Genomic DNA, 23,697 nt, shown 5'->3' with positions numbered 1-23,697 from the left:
ATGTGGATGTTGGTGGATGTGTATATTGTAGGATGTAAATATGGAAGGATATGGATACTGGAGGATGTGGATATTGGAGAATGCGGATATTAGATGATGCGTTCAAGGATGATGTGGATATTATAAGATGTGAGTATTTGAGGATGTGGATATTGTAAGATGTGTATAGTGAAGGATGTGGATGTTGGCGGATGTGGATATTGGCGGAGCTCTGTTTTTTGTTCCTGGGTTGTGGATGATGCTGGCAAGACCACATTTATTTCCCTGCCCAAGTTGCCCTTAGAAGGTGCGGTGTGGGCTCTCTTTGACCTGCTGTAGTCCTTGTGCTGATGTTGTTTCCACAATGGTGTCAGGTAGATTTTCAGGATATTGACCCAGCAACAATCAATTAACAGCAATATATGTCCAAGTCAGGATGATGTGTGAGTTGGGAATGTGGAATCTTGGAGGTGATGGTGTTTCCACAACATTGCTGCTCTTGTCCTTCGCAATGATATTGGCCATTGTAACCTTGGAGAGTTGCTGCGGTGCATTCAGTAGATTGTACATTCTGCAGCCACAGCTGTTGATGGAGGAACTGGAGATTGAATCCAGTGGCAGGGTTACTGAGAATGTGATAAACTGGATGATGTGGTGTATTGCAGGACATCACATATTGAAGGATTGGAGGATAGGGGCTGGCATATTGGAGCATGTGGTATTGAAGAATGTGGTACATTAGAGGATGTGGTAAATTACAGGATGTGGTATATTAGAGGATGTGGTATATTAGAGGGTGTGGTATATTAGAGGGTGTGGTATATTAGAGGATGTGGTATATTAGAGGATGTGGTATATTAGAGGGTGTGGTATATTAGAGGGTGTGGTATATTAGAGGATGTGGTACATTAGAGGGTGTGGTACATTAGAGGATGTGGTATATTAGAGAGTGTGGTATATTAGAGGATGTGGTATATTAGAGAGTGTGGTATATTAGAGGGTGTGGTATATTAGAGGGTGTGGTATATTAGAGGATGTGGTATATTAGAGGATGTGGTACATTAGAGGGTGTGGTATATTAGAGGATGTGGTATATTAGAGGGTGTGGTATATTAGAGGATGTGGTATATTAGAGGGTGTGGTATATTAGAGGATGTGGTACATTAGAGGGTGTGGTATATTAGAGGATGTGGTATATTAGAGAGTGTGGTACATTACAGGATGTGGTATATTAGAGGATGTGGTATATTAGAGGATGTGGTATATTAGAGAGTGTGGTATATTAGAGGGTGTGGTATATTAGAGGGTGTGGTATATTAGAGGGTGTGGTATATTAGAGGATGTGGTATATTAGAGGATGTGGTACATTAGAGGGTGTGGTATATTAGAGGATGTGGTATATTAGAGGGTGTGGTATATTAGAGGATGTGGTACATTAGAGGGTGTGGTATATTAGAGGATGTGGTATATTAGAGAGTGTGGTATATTAGAGGGTGTGGTATATTAGAGGGTGTGGTATATTAGAGGGTGTGGTACATTACAGGATGTGGTATATTAGAGGATGTGGTACATTAGAGGGTGTGGTATATTAGAGGGTGTGGTATATTAGAGGGTGTGATGTTTAAAAGTATGCAAAATTGTAGGATTTGGAAAATTGGAGGATTTGGTAAGAAAGAAAGAAAGAAAGAAAGAAAAAGCTTGCATTTCTGTAACGCCTTTCATGACCTCATGATGTCTCAAAGCACTTAATAGCCAATTAAGTACACTTTTTAAAAAAAGTGTAGTCACTGTCATAAACATAAACAGGAAAACATAGCAGCCTATTTGCGCAAGCAAGATTGACAAACATCAATGAGCTAATGACCCAACAATCTGCTTTTGTGATGTTGGTTGATGGATAAATGTTAGTCAGCAAACCATAGAGAAGTCCTTTGCTCTTCTGCAAATAGTGCTATGGGATCTTTTATATCCACCTGAGAGGGCAGACGCGTCTCGATACTATACTGGAGTGTCGGCCTAAACAATGTGCTCAAGTCTCTGGAGTGGGACTTCAACCAGCAACCTTCTCATTCAGAGGCGAGAGTGCTACCCACTGAACCAAGGCTGACACCTTTGTATATTGGAAGGTATGGTATATTGGAGGGTGTGCTATATTGGGGATGCGGTATATTGGACAATGTGGTTTATTGGAGGATGTGGTACATTGTTGGGTGCGGTATATTGAAGGGTATGGTATATTGGAGGGTGCGCTATATTGGAGGGTGCGGTATATTGAAAGGTGTGCTATATTGGAGAGTGTGGTATATTGAAGGGTGTACTATATTGGAGGGTGTGCTATATTTGGAGGGTGTGCTATATTGGTGGGTGCAGTATATTGGAGGGTGCGCTATATTGGAGGACTACTATTCCAGCTCGTCTGACAAGGTGGCCAAGGGAGCACTGCACATGAAATGCTTTATTAGACTGAAGGGTTGTGTGTCAGACTGAAAGTTTTACATGCTCAAGCGCTTTGTAAAATCTATTTGAAATTTGATATTTTCAAATCACAGTTCAAAATACACAATGTTAACAGATCACTTGCAACATGCCAAATGCTTTGTCTGCTTAAAAAAAATCCTGAAAGCTGTCCATATTTACACTCTGTGTTCAGCACAGCTGTTGGGCTCACACACACTACCATTTCTTGTCTCTTCCAGGGAGTTAGTCATAACAACAGGCAAAAAAAGAGGTAAGATGGACTTCAATAGGGACAACCGACTAATCAATGGAAAGGACATGATGGGTTATTCCCGTCTGTCAGATGCTACTCAGACTCTGGGATCAGACAACGGAGCTTCAGAAGCAGCCTGACCTTTGCACCATAGAAAGGTCTCATGACCACATTTAGAAAAGGAATGAGCAATTTGAAAAGCATATTCAGCCAACAGTTTGTATGAGGTTGAATATCATGCCATTTACTGTCTCCAGTCTCCTCCTTACAGTCTAAGGTCCCTTGGCCAGTTCTGAAAAGTAAGTATTTTGAACCCAAAGTGTATTTACATTGTGGCCCGTGATGCTTTTCACAGAGTCTTTTCTGAATGAGTCAATCAGGCCTTTCCACATTTTCCTTTCTTCTCTTTCCGTTGGAATTTCCGAAGTCGTCTTGTCCACACATCCCGCCACTGAATGACAAGGCTGTTCTTATCAGCCACAAGGCCTCCGAGTCTCTCAGACATGCTGTCCGTGTTCCCCATCACTAGGTACTTTTTGGTCATTTGGATTTTTGGACACTTACATGCCAAGTCCTTCATATTAATCCATAGGAACTGGTCGGCCCGTTTAATCCTCTCATCTCGGCTCTTATAGACCGACACGATATTCACAGTGAACTTTGCCCATTCACTCACTGTCTCCATATCTAAAACATTAACTTGAACGGCTGGAAAAGGATAAGGGAGAAGTTAGTCGGCTTTTTTACACTCAAGAGTCTCATGGCATCTGACAACCATTAACATCCCTTCACCATATCCAAAAAACGCTTCAGAAAAATTCTGAGACTGTTTCCTGTCAAAAAATCTTCAGAAATGAGTAAGAATTCTTTCAAAATCCTCATTAATTTTCTATTTTTAAACTATCTGTATAACGCTAGGTTATTTCATCCAGAGCTAGTCTGCAGCTCCTCCATGGCCTGTCAGTAAAAAGTACATAGCACAGCAGAAGGCCTCGGCTTTGATCTCAGCTGGTGTGTAACAACACTCCCACACTAGAGATAGAGAAAAATCAGCTGTTGGTTCTACTTTGTACCCAAAGCCTTGAGCACCTCAATAATCTTGTCACTCTCCAGGGGCACGCCCCCCAGTTTGAAAATCTATGCCATAAAGGTCTAATCCTGTAAAGTTGTGACCAAGAATATTACATCTGTGAAAAACAGTCATTTAGGGTGAAATACATAGAGGAGATTAAATGGGTGGGTAGAGTCCATAATAGGTAGAGTATAAATGAGCTGTGGAAGATTAAATGGGGGCCAGGGATAGAGTCCATGATAAGGTAGATTATACATCGAGTTTCATTGTGTTACATTGAAACTACAGCACAGAAACAGGCCATTCGGCCCAATTGGTCTACGCCAGCAATCATGCTCCACATGAGCCTCCTCCATCCCTACTTCATTTAACCCTATCAGGATATCCTTCTATTCCTTTCTCCCTCATGTGCTTATCTTGTTTCCCCTTAAATGCATCTATGTTATTTGCCTCAACAACTCCTGTGGTCGCGTGTTCCACATTCTTACCACTCTTTGGGTAAAGAACATAAGAACATAATAAATAGGAGCAGAAGTAGGTCATCTGTAACCCATGATCCCTCTGCTCCTCTATCCCATTTAGACTCTTATTATCCCAGCAGTATGTGGCCTCCTTATTCTTCCTCCCAAAATGCACCACCTCACACTTATCTATATTGAAATTCATTTGCCAATTACATGCCCATTCTGCAAGTTTATTAATGTTCTCTTGCATTTTGACACATTCTCCCTTTGTATTAACTACACCTCCCACATGGGCTGTGGAAGGAGATATAATGGGTGGGTAGAGTCCATCATAGGGTAAAGTGTACATGGGTTGTGGAAGATTAAATGGGGGCCAGGGATAGAGTCCATGATAAGGTCGATTATATATGAGTTGCTGAAGGTGATGAAATCAACGCAATAGAGTCCATGATAAGGTAAATTGTACATGGGCTGTGGAAGGAGATGAAATGGCAGTGTAAGAAATAACTTAGATTTATATAGTGCCTTTCACAGGACCATGAAATATTTTGAAGTGTAGTCACTGTTGTAATGTAGGGAAATGTGGCAGCCAGTTTGTGCACAGCAAGGTCCCACAAACTGCAAGGAGATAAACTACCAAATAATCTGTTTTAGTGATGTTGGTTGAGTGATAAATGTTGGCCCGGACACCGGGGAAAACTCCCCTCCTCTTCTTCAAATAGTGCCCTGGGATTTGCCTGAAAGAGCAGACATGGCCTCAGTTTAAAGTCTAACCCAAAAGATGGCACCTCTGACAGCACTCCCTCAATAGTGTAGTGTCAGCCTAGATTATAGGCTCTAGTCTCTGGAGTGGTGCTTAAACTCACAATCTCACAACCTTCTGACTCAAGCGGGGAGAGAACTACCACTGAGCCAAGGCTGACACCTCGCACATGGGCTGTAGAAGGGTTGAAATGGCATTGAATATGCTGTGAGTACCCGCCAACACCCAAGAACAACAAGAAGAACAACAACTTGTATTTATATTGCACAATTAACATCCCAAGGCACTTCTCAGAGGCATAATCAGGCAAAAATGGATGCCGAGCCAAAGAATGAGACGCTAGGAGGGGTGCCAAAAAGCTCGGTCAGACATGGGTTTTAAGGAACATCTTAAAGGAAGAGAGAGAGGCAGAGGGGGCTGGGGAGGGAATTCTGAAATGTGGAGCCTCAATGGCTGAAGGCAAAGCTGCCAACAGTGGGGCAAATGGAGGGGGGAAGCATAAAAAGCCAGAGTGAGGGCAATGGACAGTTCAGGGGGTTGTAGGGCTGGAGGAGGTTACAGGGATAGGGAACATTGAGGCCATGAGGTGATTTAACCACAAGGATAAGAATTTTAAATTTGTAGCATTGGAGAAGTGGAGTCAATGTAGGTCAGTGAGCAGTGAATGTGTGGGAGTTGGTGCAGGTTAGGATATGGACAGTAGTGTTTTGGATGAGATGAAGTTTACGAAGCGGGGAGGATGGGAGGATGGCCAGGTGAGCATTGAATAGTCGAGTAGGGAGGTGACAAAAGCATGGATGAGGTTTTCAGCAGCACATGGGCTGAGGAAGGGGCGGAGACAGGCAATGCTAGGGAGGTGGACGTAAGTGTTTTTTGTGATGGAGAGGTTATGGGGTCCGAAATTCAGTTTGGGGTCCAATGGGATGCCGTTTTGCAAACAGTCTTGTTCAGCCTCAGACAGTGACTGGGGAGTGGGATAGAATCGGTGGTGAGGGAGTTTTGGGGGGGAATGAAGACAATGGCTTCAGTCTTTCCAGTGTTTAACTGGAGGAAATTACAGCTCATTCAAGACTGGTTATTGGATAAACAGTCTAACAACATAGATGTATTGGAGGGGTCAAGAGCAAGGTGGTGAATAGGTCGAGAGGTGGTGAAGAGATAGAGTTGGATACCATCAACATACATGTACAGGCTGTCCCAATGTCTGTATGAGGACACCAAGGGGCAGCATGTAGATGATGAAGAGGAGGGGCCAAGGACAGATTCTTGGGGGACCCGGAGGTAATGGTAATGTGATGGGAAGACAATCCGTTGCTGGAGAAAGTCTGGCTACATTGGATAGGTAAGCCTGGAATCACATGAGAGCAGCCCCACAGCTCCGACATCCACATCCCATCAATATGGGGAATCACAGGGTCTGATCGATATCCCATCAATGTGGGGAATCGCAGGATCTGATCGATATCCCATCAATGTGGGAATCGCAGGATCTGATCGATATCCCATCAATGTGAGACTCACAGGATCTGATCGATATCCCATCAATGTGGGAATCGCAGGGTCTGATCGATATCCCATCAATGTGGGAATCGCAGGATCTGATCGATATCCCATCAATGTGGGGAATCGCAGGATCTGATCGATATCCCATTAATGTTGGAATCACAGGATCTGATCGATATCCCATCAATGTGGGAATCGCAGGATCTGATCGATATCCCATTAATGTTGGAATCACAGGATCTGATCGATATCCCATCAATATCTCGGACTGGAGGGAGGTGTACAGTGGTGTTCCCCAGGGGTCAGTGCTGGGACCATTGCTTTTCTTGATATATATTAATGACTTGGACTTGGGTGTACAGGGCACAATTTCAAAATTTGCAGATGATACAAAACTTAGAAGGGTAGTAAACGGTGAGGAGGATAGTGATAGACTTCAAGAGGATATAGACAGGCTGGTGGCATGGGCGGACACGTGGCAGATGAAATTTAACGTAGAAAAATGCAAAGTGATACATTTCAGTAGGAAGAACGAGGAGAGGCAATATAAACTAGAGGGCACAATTCTAAAAGGGGTACAGGAACAGAGAGGTCTGGGGGTATATGAGCACAAACTGTTGAAGATGGCAGGGCAGGTTGAGAAAGCGGTTAAAAAAGCATACAGGATCCTGGGCTTTATAAATAGAGGCAGAGAGAACAAAAGTATGGAAGTCATGATGAACCTTTATAAAACACTGGTTCAGCCACAACTGGAGTATTGTGTCCAGTTCTGGGCACCACACTTTAGGAAAGATGTGAAGGCCTTAGAGAGGGTGCAGAAGAGATTTACTGGAATAATTTCAGGGATGAGGGACTTTAGTTACGTGGATAGATTGGAGAAGCTGGGGTTGTTCTCCTTGGAACAGAGATGGTTGCGAGGAGATTTGATCGAGGTGTTCAAAATCATGAAGGGTCCAGACAGAGTAGATAGAGAGAAACTGTTCCCATTGGTGGAAGGGCCAAGAACCAGAGGACATAGCTTTAAGGTGATTGGCAAAAGAACCAAAGGCGACATGAGGAAAAACTTTTTTACTCAGCGAGTGGTTAGGATCTGGAATGCACTGCCCGAGGGGGTGGTGAAGGCAAATTCAATCATGGCCTTCAAAAGGGAACTGGATAAGTACTTGATAGGAAAAAATTTGCAGGGCTACGGGGATAGGGTGAGGGAGTGGGACTAGCTGGATTGCTCATGCATAGCGCCGGCGTGGACTTGATGGGCCAAATGGCCTCCTTCCGTGCTGTAACCTTTCTATGATTCTATCATTCTATGTGGGGAATCGCAGGGTCTGATCGATATCCCATTGAGCTGATTAGAGAGAGCCAACATGGATTTGTAAAGGGTAGGTCATGACTAACTAACCTATTTGAATTTTTTGAGGAAATAACTAAAGTAGTGGACAGGGGAATGTATATGGATGTTGTTTATATGGACTTCCAGAAGGCATTTGATAAGATTCCACATAAGAGACTGTTACCTAAAATTAAAGCTCATGGAATTGAAGGCAAATTACTGCCCTGGTTAGGAGATTGGTTAGGCGGTGGAAGACAGAGAGTAGGGATAAGGGGTATGTACTCGAATCGAAGGATGTGACTAGTGGTGTCCCACAAGGATCTGTGCTGGGGCTTCACTATTCATTATATTTATTAATGACTTAGATAACACAATAGAGAGCCATATATTAAAGTCTGCCGATCACACAAAGATTGGTGGCATAGGAAGTAGTGTAGATAGGAGCATAAAATTATAAAGAGACGTTAATAGATTAAGTGAGTGGGCAAAACTGTGGCAGATGGATTTCAACGCAGGTAAATGTGAGGTCATCAATTTTGGACCAAAAAAGGATCCATCTGAGTAATTTATAAATGGTGAAAAGTTAGGAATAGTGGAGATCCAGAGAGATTTAGGAGTCCATGTACACAGATCACTAAAATGTAGTGGTCAGGTACAAAAAATAATCAAAAGGGCTAATGGAATGTTCGCCTTTATAACTAGAGGGCTAGAATATAAAGGGGAGGAAGTTTTGCTACAGCTATACAAAGCCCTGGTTAGACCACATCTGGAGTACTGTGTACAGTTCTGGGCACCGCACTTTAGAAAGGATATATTAGCCTTGGAAGGAGTGCAGCCCAGATTCACCAGAATGTTACCTGGGCTCCAAGGGTTAGATTATGAGGAGAGATTACATAAACTAGGCTTGTATTCTCTGGAATATAGAAGGTTAAGGGGTGACTTGATTGAGGTTTTTAGGATTTTGAAAGGAATTGATAGGGTAGATAGAGAGAAACTTTTCCCGCTGGTGGGGGAGTCTAGGACAAAGGGACATATCCTTAAAATCAGAGCCAGGCCATTCAGGAGAGAAGTTAGGAAACACTTCTTCACACAGAGAGTGGTAGAAATGTGGAACTCTCTCCCACAAAAAGCAGTAGATGCTCAATTAATAATTTTAAATCTGAGATTGATAGATTTTTGCTAGCCAGTTATATTAAGGGATATGGAGCCAAGGTGGGTGGATGGAGTTAGGATACAGATTAGCCATGATCTCACTGAATGGCGGAACAGGCTCGAGGGGCTAAATGGCCTCCTCCTGTTCCCAACTTCCATCACTGAGTGGAATCGCAGGGTCTGATCGATATCCCATCCCTATGGGGAATCGCAGCGTTGGTGTTGGAGTGTTGCTGAGAGCAAGGTTTGAGCTGATCATTATTTGGAATTAGCTGTAGTAGTGTGTGAGACTTACCATAGTCTTTCTTGCAGTACTTTTTCATGTTGATCTTCAAGTTTCCTTTCACAGGTTTGCAATAAGTTTCACAGTCTGGGAAGGAGATAAAAGGAACATTAATATCAGAACCAGGGGCAATATGAGGACCACACCAGGGACAATATGAGGCCACACCAGGGGCAATATGAGGACCACACCAGGGGCAATATGAGGGCCACACCAGGGGCAATATGAGGACCACACCAGGGGCAATATGAGGGCCACACCAGGGACAATATGAGGACCACACCAGGGGCAATATGAGGACCACACCAGGGACAATATGAGGACCACACCAGGGGCAATATGAGGACCACACCAGGGGCAATATGAGGGCCACACCAGGGGCAATATGAGGACCACACAAGGGACAATATGAGGGCCATACCAGGGACAATATGAGGACCACACCAGGGACAATATGAGGACCACACCAGGGACAATATGAGGACCACACCAGGGGCAATATGAGGACCACACCAGGGGCAATATGAGGACCACACCAGGGGCAATATGAGGCCACACCAGGGACAATATGAGGGCCACACCAGGGGCAATATGAGGACCACACAAGGGACAATATGAGGGCCACACCAGGGACAATATGAGGACCACACCAGGGACAATATGAGGGCCACACCAGGGACAATATGAGGACCACACCAGGGACAATATGAGGACCACACCAGGGACAATATGAGGCCACACCAGGGGCAATATGAGGCCACACCAGGGACAATATGAGGACCACACCAGGGACAATATGAGGACCACACCAGGGGCAATATGAGGGCCACACCAGGGACAATATGAGGCCACACCAGGGGCAATATGAGGCCACACCAGGGACAATATGAGGCCACACCAGGGGCAATATGAGGCCACACCAGGGACAATATGAGGCCACACCAGGGACAATATGAGGGCCACACCAGGGACAATATGAGGCCACACCAGGGACAATATGAGGACCACACCAGGGACAATATGAGGCCACACCAGGGACAATATGAGGCCACACCAGGGACAATATGAGGCCACACCAGGGACAATATGAGGACCACACCAGGGGCAATATGAGGCCACACCAGGGACAATATGAGGACCACACTAGGGACAATATGAGGGCCACACCAGGGGCAATATGAGGCCACACCAGGGACAATATGAGGCCACACCAGGGGCAATATGAGGCCACACCAGGGACAATATGAGGACCACACCAGGGACAATATGAGGACCACACCAGGGACAATATGAGGACCACACCAGGGACAATATGAGGGCCACACCAGGGGCAATATGAGGACCACACCAGGGACAATATGAGGACCACACCAGGGACAATATGAGGGCCACACCAGGGGCAATATGAGGACCACACCAGGGACAATATGAGGACCACACCAGGGGCAATATGAGGGCCACACCAGGGGCAATATGAGGACCACACCAGGGACAATATGAGGACCACACCAGGGACAATATGAGGGCCACACCAGGGGCAATATGAGGCCACACCAGGGGCAATATGAGGACCACACCAGGGACAATATGAGGACCACACCAGGGGCAATATGAGGACCACACCAGGGACAATATGAGGGCCACACCAGGGACAATATGAGGACCACAACTATATCCCCTAGGCCTCATCTTCCAGACTCCTAATGCCTCAATGTCCCCAAACCCCATGCCTCCACATCCCATGTTTTTGTGACTCCACACCCGATGCCTGGGCTCTCTCCTCATTACTCTGATATCTGAAGTGTTTAATATCCTCTTGATGATTTTTCCATTAAAAACGGATTAAAAGATTGAGCTCTCCACACCTTGTTCTGAGAAATAATCATTTTTCTCTAATTATTCTTCAGTGAATTTTTTAAAAACTCATTGCTATTATTATTTCCCTCCCGTGAAGAACTTGCAGTGTACTGGCCCACATCCTGCTGGGGTTTCAGCAACGGTACTGTGTCCTATAAATGCACCTTTTGTTAGAGGCAGCTGCACTCAGCCTGAAGGTATTTGTGTGGCTTATTCACATTACAGCCAATGCACAGTTTGCCAAGCTTTGTTCAGCATTAATTACTGGACCTTTCACTCATAATTTGTCATTAATAAGCTCAATGCTGCATGAAGTGAAAAGAGACCGAGTGATTGATACCTGGACAGTTCCCTTCTTTCACTGCTTGTAAGCCTGCAGGCTTCTGATGTGGTGTGAGGTGCCACAGCCATATCTTTCAGCTGAACTCAATTTGGGGTCAGTGTCCTTGCCGCGGGATGCTGGGAATGACAGTACTGCGACTGACGATACTGTGAGGGGCACTTTTTTTTTTCCAATGTTTCCTTTCCCAATTATCGTCCTTCCCCTCCTCCTCACCCATGGTTGCTGGGGTGTCACATGGGTGCAGGGTCACAGTCCCGTGAGAGCTGGGGTGCAGTCCCATAGGTGCTGGGGCACCGTCCCATAAGTGCTGGGGTACAGTCCCATAAGTGCTGGGGTACAGTCCCATGGGTGCTGGGGTACAGTCCCATGGGTGCAGGGGCACAGTCCCGTGAGAGCTTGGGTACAGTCCCATGGGTGCTGGGGTACAGTCCCATGGGTGCAGGGGCACAGTCCCGTGAGAGCTTGGGTACAGTCCCATAAGTGCTGGAGTACAGTCCCTTGAGTGCTGGGGTACAGTCCCATAGGTGCTGGAGTACAATCCCTTGAGTGCTGGGGTACAGTCCCATAGGTGCTGGGGTACAGTCCTGTGAGTGCTGGGGTACAGTCCCATAGGTGCTGGAGTACAGTCCCATAAGTGCTGGAGTACAGTCCCGTGAGTGCTGGGGTACAGTCCCATGGGTGCTGGAGTACAGTCCCATAGGTGCTGGAGTACAGTCCCGTGAGTGCTGGGGTACAGTCCCGTGAGTGCTGGGGTACAGTCCCATAGGTGCTGGGGTACAGTCCCATGGGTGCAGGGGCACAGTCCCATAAGTGCTGGGGTACAGTCCCATAGGTGCTGGGGTACAGTCCCGTGAGTGCTGGGGTACAGTCCCATAGGTGCTGGGGTACAGTCCCGTGAGTGCTGGGGTACAGTCCCATAGGTGCTGGGGTACAGTCCCATAAGTGCTGGGGTACAGTCCCATAGGTGCTGGGGTACAGTCCCATGGGTGCAGGGGCACAGTCCCATAAGTGCTGGAGTACAGTCCCATGAGTGCTGGAGTACAGTCCCATGAGTGCTGGAGTACAGTCCCACAAGTGATGGGGTACAAGCCCACAAGTGCTGGGGTACAGTCCCATGGGTGCTGGGGTACAATCCCACAAGTGCAGGGGCACAGCCCATGGGTGCTGGGGTACAGTCCCACAAGTGCAGGGACACAGCCCATGGGTGCTGGGTTACAGTACCATGGGTGCTGGGGTACAGTACCATGGGTGCTGGGGTACAATCCCACAAGTGCAGGGGCACAGCCCATGGGTGCTGGGGTACAGTCCCACAAGTGCTGGGGTACAAATCTGACAAATTTGCTTGAGTTCTTTGAGGACATAACGTACAGGGTGGATAAAGGGGAACCAGTGGACGTAGTGTATTTAGACTTCCAGAAGGCATTCGACAAGGTGCCACATAAAAGATTATTGCTCAAGATAAAGAATCACTGGATTGGGGGTAATATTCTGGCATGGGTGGAGGATTGGTTATCTAACAGGAAGTAGAGAGTTGGGATAAATGGTTCATTCTCGGACTGGCAACCAGTAGCCAGTGGTGTTCCGCAGGGGTCGGTGCTGGGTCCCCAACTCTTTACAATCTATATTAATGATTTGGAGGAGGGGACCGAGTGTAACATATCAAAGTTTGCAGATGATACAAAGATGGGAGGGAAAGTAGAGAGTGAGGAGCACATAAAAAACCTGCAAGGGGATATAGACAGGCTGGGTGAGTGGGCGGAGATTTGTCAGATGCAATACAATATTGGAAAATGTGAGGTTATGCACTTTGGCAGGAAAAATCAGAGAGCAAGTTATTATCTTAATGGCGAGAAACTGGAAAGTAATGCAGTACAAAGGGATCTGGGGGTTCTAGTGCAAGAAAATCAAAAAGTTAGTTTGCAGGTGCAGCAGGTGATCAAGAAGGCCAATGGAATGTTGGCGTTTATTGCTCGGGGGATAGAATATAAAAACAGGGAGGTATTGCTGCAGTTATATAAGGTATTGGTGAGACCGCACCTGGAATACTGCATACAGTTTTGGTCTCCATACTTAAGAAAAGACATACTTGCTCTCGAGGCAGTACAAAGAAGGTTCACTCGGTTAATCCCGGGGATGAGGGGGCGGACATATGAGGAGGGTTGAGTAGATTGGGACTCTACTCATTGGAGTTCAGAAGAATGAGAGGCGATCTTATTGAAACATATAAGATTGTGAAGGGGCTTGATCGGGTGGATGCGGTAAGGATGTTCCCAAGGATGGGTGAAACTAGAACTAGGGGACATAATCTTAGAATAAGGGGCTGTTCTTTCAAAACTGAGATGAGGAGAAACTTCTTCACTCAGAGGGTGGTAGGTCTGTGGAATTTGCTGCCCCAGGAAGCTGTGGAAGCTACATCATTAAATAAACTTAAAACAGAAATAGACAGTTTCCTAGAAGTAAAGTGAATTAGGGGTTATGGGGAGTGGGCAGGAAATTGGACATGAAGCTGAGTTCGGATCGGTCAAGGCCCTGTGGGTGGCGGAGAGGGCCCAGGGGCTGAGTGGCCGGGTCCTGCTCCTACTTTTAAAAAATTTTTTTTTATTCGTTCACGGGATGTGGGCGTCGCTGGCGAGGCCAGCATTTATTGCCCATCCCTAATTGCCCTCGAGAAGGTGGTGGTGAGCCGCCTTCTTGAACCGCTGCAGTCCGTGTGGTGACGGTTCTCCCACAGTGCTGTTAGGAAGGGAGTTCCAGGATTTTGACCCAGCGACGATGAAGGAACGGCGATATATTTCCAAGTCGGGATGGTGTGTGACTTGGAGGGGAACGTGCAGGTGGTGTTGTTCCCATGTGCCTGCTGCTCTTGTCCTTCTAGGTGGTAGAGGTCGCGGGTTTGGGAGGTGCTGTCGAAGAAGCCTTGGCGAGTTGCTGCAGTGCATCCTGTGGATGGTACACACTGCAGCCACAGTGCGCCGGTGGTGAAGGGAGTGAATGTTTAGGGTGATGGATGGGGTGCCAATCAAGCGGGCTGCTTTATCTTGGATGGTGTCGAGCTTCTTGAGTGTTGTTGGAGCTGCACTCATCCAGGCAAGTGGAGAGTATTCCATCACACTCCTGACTTGTGCCTTGTAGATGGTGGAAAGGCTTTGGGGAGTCCATGGGTGCTGGGGTACAGTCCCACAAGTGCTGGGGTACAGTCCCATCGGTGCTGGGGTACAATCCCACAAGTGCAGGGGCACAGCCCATGGGTGCTGGGGTACAAGTCCAAAGTGCTGGGGTACAGTCCCATGGGTGCTGGGGTACAGTGCCACAAGTATTGGGGTACAGTCCCACAAGTGTGTCGCACCTTAGGAAGGATATATTGGCCTTGGAGGGAGTGCAGCATAGATTTATTAGAATGATTCCTGGGGTCCAAGTGCTAAATTACGAGGAGAGATTACACAAACTAAGGTTATATTCCCAGGAATTTAGAAGATTAAGGGGTGATTTGATCGAAGTTTTCAAGATATTAAAGGGGAACTGATAGGGTAGATAGAGAAACTATTTCCGCTGGTTGGGGAGTCTCGGACTAGGGGACATAGCCTAAAAATTAGAGCCAGGACTTTCAGGAGTGAAGTTAGGAAACACTTCTAAATCAAATGGTGGCAGAAGTTTGGAACTCTCTTCCGCAAACGCTAGTTGATGCCAGCTCAATTGTTAATTTTAAATCTGAGATTGAGAAATTTTTGTTAACCAAAGGTATTAAGGGATATGGGGCTAAGGCGGGTATATGGAGTTAGGGCACAGATCAGTTATGATCTTATTGAATGGCAGAACAGGCTTGAGGGGCTAAATGGCCTATTCCTGTTCCCATGTTCCTAAGTGCTAGGCTACAATCCCAATAGTGCTGGAGTACAGTTCTACAAGTATTGGTGTAGAGTCCCATGGGTGCTGGGGTACAGTTCTACAAGTATTGGTGTAGAGTCCCATGGGTGCTGGGGTACAGTTCTACAAGTATTGGTGTAGAGTCCCATGGGTGCTGGGGTACAGTTCTACAAGTATTGGTGTAGAGTCCCATGGGTGCTGGACATCCTCCTTGATCCTCACGCTAGTTTCTATTCTTTATATGTGACCCTGGACAGTTAATATTTCAGGCTGTTTGACCTCGGAGGGAATCACAGCTGACTCAATCCAGTCTCCAGCCACCATATGAGAAATAAGCAACACCCAGGAAGCTTGGGGCGTGTTTGCAAACTGATAAAGACCTGGGATCTAATCCAAGTCAGACTCCGAGATAATAGTGTCCTCTTTTAGGCTGCACCTTTATGATGAGGTAACAGAGAGGGTCGATGAGGGCAATGCAGTTGATGTGGTGTATATGGACTTTCAAAAGGCATTTATAAAGTGCCACACGATAGGCTTATCATCAAGGTTGCAGCCCATGGAATAAAGAGGGTAGTAGCAACAAGGATACAGAATTGGCTAAGTGACAGGAAACGGAGAGTAGTGGTTAACGGTTGTTTTTCGGACTGGAGGGAGGTGTACAGTGGTGTTCCCCAGGGGTCAGTGCTGGGACCACTGCTTTTCTGGATATATATTAATGACTTGGACTTGGGTGTACAGGGCACAATTTCAAAATTTGCAGATGACACAAAACTTGGAAGGGTAGTGAACAGTGAGGAGGATAGTGATAGACTTTCAGAGGATATAGACAGGCTGGTGGAATGGGCGGACACGTGGCAGATGAAATTTAATGCAGAAAAATGCAAAGTGATACATTTCAGTAGGAAGAACGAGGAGAGGCAATATAAATTACAGGGCATAATTCTACAAGGGGTACAGGAACAGAGAGATTTGGGGGTATATGCGCACAAATCATTGAAGGTGGCAGGGCAGGTTGAGAAAGCGGTTTAAAAATGGAATGCTGGCCTTTATATCTAGAGGACTAGAGTACAAGGGGGCAGAAGTTATGCTGCAGCTATACAAAACCCTGGTTAGACCGCACCTGGAGTACTGTGAGCAGTTCTGGGCACCGCACCTTCAGAAGGACATATTGGCCTTAGAGGGAATGCAGTGTAGGTTTACTAGAATTATACCCGGACTTCAAGGGTTAAGTTACGAGGAGAGATTACATAAATTGGGGTTGTGTTCTCTAGAGTTTAGAAGGTTAAGGGGTGATCTGATCGAAGTTTATAAGATATTAAGGGGAACAGATAGGGTGGATAGAGAGAAACTATTTCTGCTGGTTGGGGATTCTAGGAGTAGGGGGCACAGTCTAAAAATTAGAGCCAGACCTTTCAGGAATGAGATTAGAAAACATTTCTGCACACAAAGGGTGGTAGAAGTTTGGAACTCTCTTCCGCAAACGGCAATTGATACTAGCTCAATTGCTAAATTTAAATCTGAGATAGATAGCTTTTTGGCAACCAAAGATATTAAGGGATATGGGCCAAAGGCAGGTATATGGAGTTAGATCACAGATCAGCCATGATCTTATCAAATGGCAGAGCAGGCACGAGGGGCTGAATGGCCGACTCCTGTTCCTATGTTCCTAAAAAGCATACAGGATTCTGGGCTTTATAAATAGAGGCATAGACTACAAAAATATGGATGTCATGATGAACCTTTATAAAACACTGGTTCGGCCACAGCTGGAGTATTGTGTCCAGTTCTGGGCACCGCACTTTAGGAAAGATATGAAGGCCTTAGAGAGTGTGCAGAAGAGAGAGTGTACTAGAACGACTCCAGGGATGAGGGACTTTAGTTACTTGGATAGACTGGAGAAGCTGGGGTTGTTCTCCTTGGAACAGAGATGGCTACAAGGAGATTTGATAGAGGTATTCAAAATCATGAAGGGTGTAGACAGAGTAGATAGAGAGCAACTGTTCCCATTGGCGGAAGGGTCAAGAACCAGAGGACACAGATTTAAGGTGATTGGCAAAGGAACCAAAGGTGACATGAGGAAAAATTTTTTTACACAGCGAGTGGTTAGGATCTGGAATGCACTGCCCGAGGGGGTGGAGGAGGCAGATTCAATCATGGCCTTCAAAAGGGAACTGGATAAGTACTGGAAAGGGAAAGATTTGCAGGGCTATGGGGATAGGGCGGGGGAGTGGGACTAGCTGGATTGCTCTTGCATTGAACCAGCGCGGACTCGATGGGCCAAATGGCCTCCTTCCGTGCTGTAACCTTTCTATAATTCTATGAAAGAACAAACATGGTGAGTGATTCTTGATACGTTAAAATATTTCCATTACAGTTATTAAAAATAAAAATAGTTGGATTGGTTGTTGCAGCAGATCAAACATTGTAGGTCGACGATGGGACTGGGGTCTGGTCCAAGTCAGACTCCTGGATAATAGTGTCCTCTTTTCGGCTGTAACAGACCTGCATAGAGTGAATTTGGGCCATCTTAACTCCTGGACATGAACCTGCAGTGAACGGTCTGTAATTCTGGACAATTGGCATCTCATTCAGAGAGGCCAGAGGAAGGCCAGTGTGGGAAATAAAGAAATGTCAAGCTGTGGGGTGTGGGGGGGTGGGGGAGGCTCATTATTGCAGCAGAGGAGGGGGAGCTTTACTCCGTATCTAACCCTGTCCCTGTCCTGGGAGTGTTTGATGGGACAGTGTAGAGGGAGCTTTACTCTGTATCTAACCCTGTACCTGCCCTGGGAGTGTTTGATGGGACAGTGTACAGGGGGCTTTACTCTGTATCTAACCCGTGCTGTACCTGCCCTGGGAGTGTTTGATGGGACAGTGTACAGGGGGCTTTACTCTGTATCTAACCCGTGCTGTACCTGCCCTGGGAGTGTTTGATGGGACAGTGTGGAGGCTTGTCTCTGAACTGTGTGACACAGTACCACTGCACATGCTGCACTTACTCACTAATACATTGGAAACCTTTTAAAATAAATCTTTTTTTTTGCATTTGTATTGCTGATTAGCGAGTGTGTGACAAGGAGCCATTAACTTAAAATTGTCACTGAGAGTGAGGCGAGAAGTTAGAAGAAAATTCTTTACACAGAGGGTTGTTGGAGCATGCAATGCTTAGGCACAAAGAATGGTTGAGGGAGGGACCATTGCATCTTGTAAGGGAATATTGGCTAAGTAGCAGAAGCAAAAGATACAGGGGTCTGTGGCGAGAGCAGGGGAGTGGGATTAGTTTTGAATTGCTCTTGCAAAGAGGCAGAACAGACACAATGGGCCGAATGGCTTCCTTCTGTGCTGTAAACTTCTATGTTTTGATAGTTGTATTAAGCACAGCAGCTCAGTTTAGGGCAGCCCAGCTAACCCGTAGGGAAGGTCTGGGGAGTGTACTAACCAAGGACAAGCAACATCCGGTTATGTAGTTTTTTTGCGTGTGGGTCAGCAGCAAGTGAACATGTTGAGCAGGTGCTATATTTTTGTAAATATGCTACAAGCTTATTCATGTCCCAGGAAAAGTGTTACCCAATTTCTGTGCATATTTTGGCCCAGATTATTGTTATTTCTAAAGTGTTTTTCAAGCCTACATTCCTGATGTACACCTGCTCACCATATCTGCCTATAAAAGCTCTCTGAATGATGGCTTTGTGCTCTGCAGTCAAATCCATGTTGTCTGCAAAGCACTCAAATAAAATCAGCCTTTTTTTTGCTTTACGCTTGTCGATTTCTCCGTATTTAAAGAGATAAAATGCATACAAGATTTTTCAAAAATGTAATCTTTTTGTAGGGGAGGATGAATGATGTCTGTGCTGGAGATTAAACATTTTACAATTAGTGTCTCTATTAAACACTCCCAGGCAAGGTATAGCATTGATTAGATACAGAGTAAAGCTCCCTCTACACTGTGGCATGAAGCATCAAATGGATATATAAGCAACACAGTAAAATACAAGTTAAGCTAACAGTTTACACCTTAATGATTGGTCTAACGTTCCTGACCCTTGCCTTGGTGAATGTCTTTTTTAGCCCCAAAGCCCATCAATAGTCGGACTGGTCTAGGCTAATTTGTTGCTGTAGTGAAGGGTTCATATTCCAAGGGATACAGGTTAAAAATGTATAAGTTTGAAATGAGAAAGGATGGGTAACCTTTCACCCAAAGGGCCACTGAGTTGTTGAATGAGTTACCAGGGATAGACATTGAAGTGGATAGAATAAGTGGGGGAAACAAGAAAATTAGATGTGTTTCTGCAGCAAAATAGGTTTGATCGATTAAGGTGACATGGTGGTTAGGTAGGGTTGAGGGAAATGGTGAGCAGGTGGAGTGGTTTAGTTGAGTAGTATGGTGATAAGGCAGGAAGGTTTAGGTTGAGGATGGTGAGAAGCAGGGCTGAAGGATATGCTGAGTTGTTGAGACTGGGAACAGCGCCTGAGGAGAGGGAACCATTCACATTGGATCAGGAAAGGATCTTGGGTGATCAGTAGTTTAGTGGATTTAAGGAACCATTCAGTCATAGAGAAAAGGAGCTCCTTCCTACCCTGCAAGATAATCTTAGAATAGCCATTAGTTTTGTCAGCAGAGAGTGAGGCCTGGTGGAACTTGATGTGAACAATGGCATCTGGCAATGGATGGCTAAGCTAGTTGCATGCCAAGTTTGCATCCCTTGAACTTCAGGAAGCAGAGATGAAAGCTGTACCAGGAGAAATGGCAGGGATGGGAGATAGTGAAGGCTTTTCTGGGGATGAGGGCATCAAAAGAAGAGGTGATGGAGTGATTGAACAAATCAGCAGCAGCAGTGTCGAGCTGATTAGAAGGCCAAAGGTTAGGCAGTTGGGAGTTAGAGAGTGGAGTTGGAAGCAAATTAGGGGAGAATTTTTTCCAAGATCAGATGCAGATGTAAGGAAGGGTAGGGAGGTGTGTGTAGCAAAGGGAACAAGGAAGTGATTAGAGATGGACTTCTTGGTAATCAAGAGCATGGGAATACACAGTCCAAGGACAAGCTAATTTCAGAATTTTATAAACCTTAGACATGAGAGATTCCAGTCTGATTTTTCAATGTTACAAAAAGGAAAAGATTGTTCTGATACTCTAACATACATGGACTAAAGATTGCAAATTTATATAATATATTCTTTACATATTAGACAGGATTTAGCCTTCACCCACCTTACAGCTGAGAAGGTGGGTGGGTTTGGGGGATACGGTAAGAAGGTGATGTTGATGGATATGGATGAGAAGGTGGGTAAGTGGCAATGAGGGCCTGATGCCTGATGATAAAACTCACCTCTTCAAATGATTGATAAATAGTGAACACCATTTGCTATCTCTCAGTATAGAAAACGCAGACAGGCTGTGAAGGAAAAGCAAGCATGGATTGCTGTGTATTAGGGTTAGGGTTAGGGTTAGGGTTAGGGTTAGGGTTAGGTGAACGCTCTGACACGATTTCCTGGGTATGGAGTGAGCTGTATTGCTGAGGCTCAGCCTGCAAGTAACAGGATTTCTCTCTCACTTCATAACTCAAAGACACCAAGGATGTGTCCAAACCAGGGCTTAAATCAGATTCCTGGCATTGTGCTTACAACCACAACGTAATCTATACTGGCCACAATTTTCAACCATGCAAAATGGCAGCTTTAAACAAACATCTCTTCACACTTCAGGATGCTGCAAATGTTTGTCTTGAATTAAAAAATTCCCCCACATTTGTTATTTCCAAAAAACATAACTCTTTGATCCTGTAGGAGAGGAAAATTATTCTCAGAAACATATATCGGCTATGGTCCACCAAGGCAATGGTGCACAGGGATTTGCACTTTCTAGTTAAAGGCACAATTCAGTCCTGTGATCCGACTGCCTGTCACACCTGCCACAGGAGGTAGAACTTGCCACAAGCTGAATAAACTGCTGGCCATTACACAGAAAGTGGGACATGGTCTACGGAGCAAAAATACAACAATAGCACTCTAAACAAGTGACATCAGTAATCCCACTCTGACATCCTGATCCCCCAGTGTTGTAGCCTCGTAATGCCCCACAGTCTGCTGTGAATCATGAGAGACTAATGCTGGGTTATATCTTTAATTCTGAATGTTTGACACACATCCACTCTACATGTGGACCTGATATTGAGACAAATAATGGCGAAAGGAACAATTAAGTATCGAGTTGAACCTAAAGAACTGTTCTGTGGTTTTAAAGAGAGGCTTTTCTACATTTATTCAAGTTACTACTTACAAAAATACACAAGGGGCAATTCCAGGACCCTGGATTTCTGGGGGTAGTCACAAGTCACAGGTTGGGCCTCAATAATGTAGCCCAAATCTTTGATCTACACTCTCTGCAATACAGGGGAGTGCGGAGTCACGGAATCAACCTGGTAAAGATGAGAAAAATCTAAGTTTTATTTTCAGATAACCAGTTTTCCTCACCTTTTCCAAAGGGAATGCTTTGCTGGGGTCTGTTTTCATTCCATGGATGCCTATCACCCCTGACTATTCTTGTATGAGTCAATTTAACTGTTGATAGCATCACAGGCTGTACCTGTGCTCACCTGTAGTATACACATCACAGGCTGTACCTGTGCTCACCTGTAGTATACACATCACAGGCTGTACCTGCGCTCACCTGTAGTATACACATCACAGGCTGTATCTGCACTCACCTGTTGTATATACATCACAGGCTGTATCTGCACTCACCTGTTGTATATACATCACAGGCTGTATCTGTGCTCACCTGCTGTATACACATCACAGGCTGTAAATAAGAGCTCATGGTGTAGGGGGTGACATATTAGCATGGATAAAGGATTGGTTAGCTATCAGGAAACAGAGAGTAGGCATTAATGGGTCATTTTCAGGTTGGTAAGATGTAACAAGTGGAGTGCCACAGGGATCAGTGCTTGGGCCTCAACTATTTACAATCTATATCAATGACTTGGATGTGTGGAAAACCATAAAGAAATGCCTGACCAAATTAACTTTCTAATACACCTAAACCATAAAGCTGAAAAGCATGATGGATAAGTTGACCATGTTAGCTGACCAGCTGAATATAATAGAAAGCTTATGTTCTAGTTCCCAGCAAAGACACACAGAAGAGCTATTGTCTGCTTATGAGATAACTGTCTGACTAACAGAAATGAATGACCATATAGCCTTGAGACTAAGTACAGAACCACTAATAAGACTAAGGAAACGTGCTTTCCCAGACTTTGTTTAAGAATCACGAGGCAGTCATGAGGAACCAGAGGGTGGGTTCCCTATTTTTGATTGACTAACCACTTGAACCAATAAGAATGTACATGCACGCCCATATTCTACAACAGGTGCGGGTAACTGAATTAACTGTATAAAAGTTAACTGTTTCCTCTGTTCAGTGAAGAGGTTATTCTGCCCATTGTTCAGAACATGCTTCCCTTGTATACAAGCTTCTTTTAATTAAAATTCTTACTTGTCTGAAAATAAGTGTTTGGAGTTAATGCATTGTGTATAATACGTAATTAAGTTTTCGACAGTTTCTTGGAGGTCCCACCGAGATCGCTTGTGATCCCCGTTAAGTACGGATACAAGTTGTCTGTACGAACCCAGACACACTGCGATTGATAAGTATATGCATTAACTGATGTGACTAATTCTTCTGTTTGCCTTTAGGAATTGGAAGGCGATCATAGGAAATGTGTTTCGTATAGACAAGGAGAAAAAAAAAGGGGAAAAAAAAGAGAGAGACGTGCGACAGATTACTCGATATTGTCAGCTGCGGTGTTGTAGTAACGGGCTGAGAGAGAGCAATGACGGAGTAGATCTGTGATACCGGTGATACTAGAGTGACGTTGAGGTTGCTGTAAGGACCAACAGATGGTCAGCTGCTAGTGGAAAAAGGCGCCAGAGAAAAAGAGAGAAAGGTAACCAGGTTATAGACTTGTTTAAAAAATTCTTAGTACAAGCGCAGACTAGATGTTGCATAATTCGGAAAAGTGTGAAATTACAAGTCTGTAGTGGCGACAAACGCAGACTGGTGTGGATGTCGCGGATTCGGAAAAGTGTGAAATTCTGGTTTACCTAAATTAAGTGTTGAGATAGAAACACTAATAGTGTTCCCCCTTCTCAAAAGGAGAAGCACTTAAAAAAAAGTAGTGTTCCCCCTTCTCAAAAGGAGAAGCACTGATAGGAAACAGTGCTCCCCCTGCTCAAGGGGAGAAGCACTTTAAAAAAAAATCTTGCGTAAGTCAGCTGATTCAACTAAGTGCAGACGTTTCTCTCACGCACCTAGCCTGGGCTGGTTATTGGGGCCAGGACCCTGGAGTGGGTGTGGAGAACACATGACGTCTTGTCCGATCAG

At 45.2% G+C, this 23,697-nt stretch overlaps 1 protein-coding gene across 1 annotated transcript in view; it reads right to left on the bottom strand.

Annotated features, from left to right (window-relative positions):
- Positions 1-2,418: 2,418 nt before the first annotated feature.
- Positions 2,419-23,697, bottom strand: part of LOC137340829 (netrin-3-like) — a 395,369-nt gene continuing 374,090 nt past the window's right edge. Inside the window, exons 5-6 of the mRNA XM_068003642.1 lie at positions 9,269-9,343; positions 2,419-3,397 (exon numbers count right to left, since the gene is read on the bottom strand). Of these exons, the coding sequence (XP_067859743.1) occupies positions 3,066-3,397; positions 9,269-9,343 (407 nt within the window). The 3' untranslated portion in view covers positions 2,419-3,065. The remainder of the gene's footprint in view (positions 3,398-9,268; positions 9,344-23,697) is intronic.

Source organism: Heptranchias perlo, chromosome 22 (assembly GCF_035084215.1).
Source record: "Heptranchias perlo isolate sHepPer1 chromosome 22, sHepPer1.hap1, whole genome shotgun sequence".
Classification (NCBI taxonomy): domain Eukaryota; kingdom Metazoa; phylum Chordata; class Chondrichthyes; order Hexanchiformes; family Hexanchidae; genus Heptranchias; species Heptranchias perlo.
This window is presented reverse-complemented; position numbering and strand designations above follow the sequence as displayed.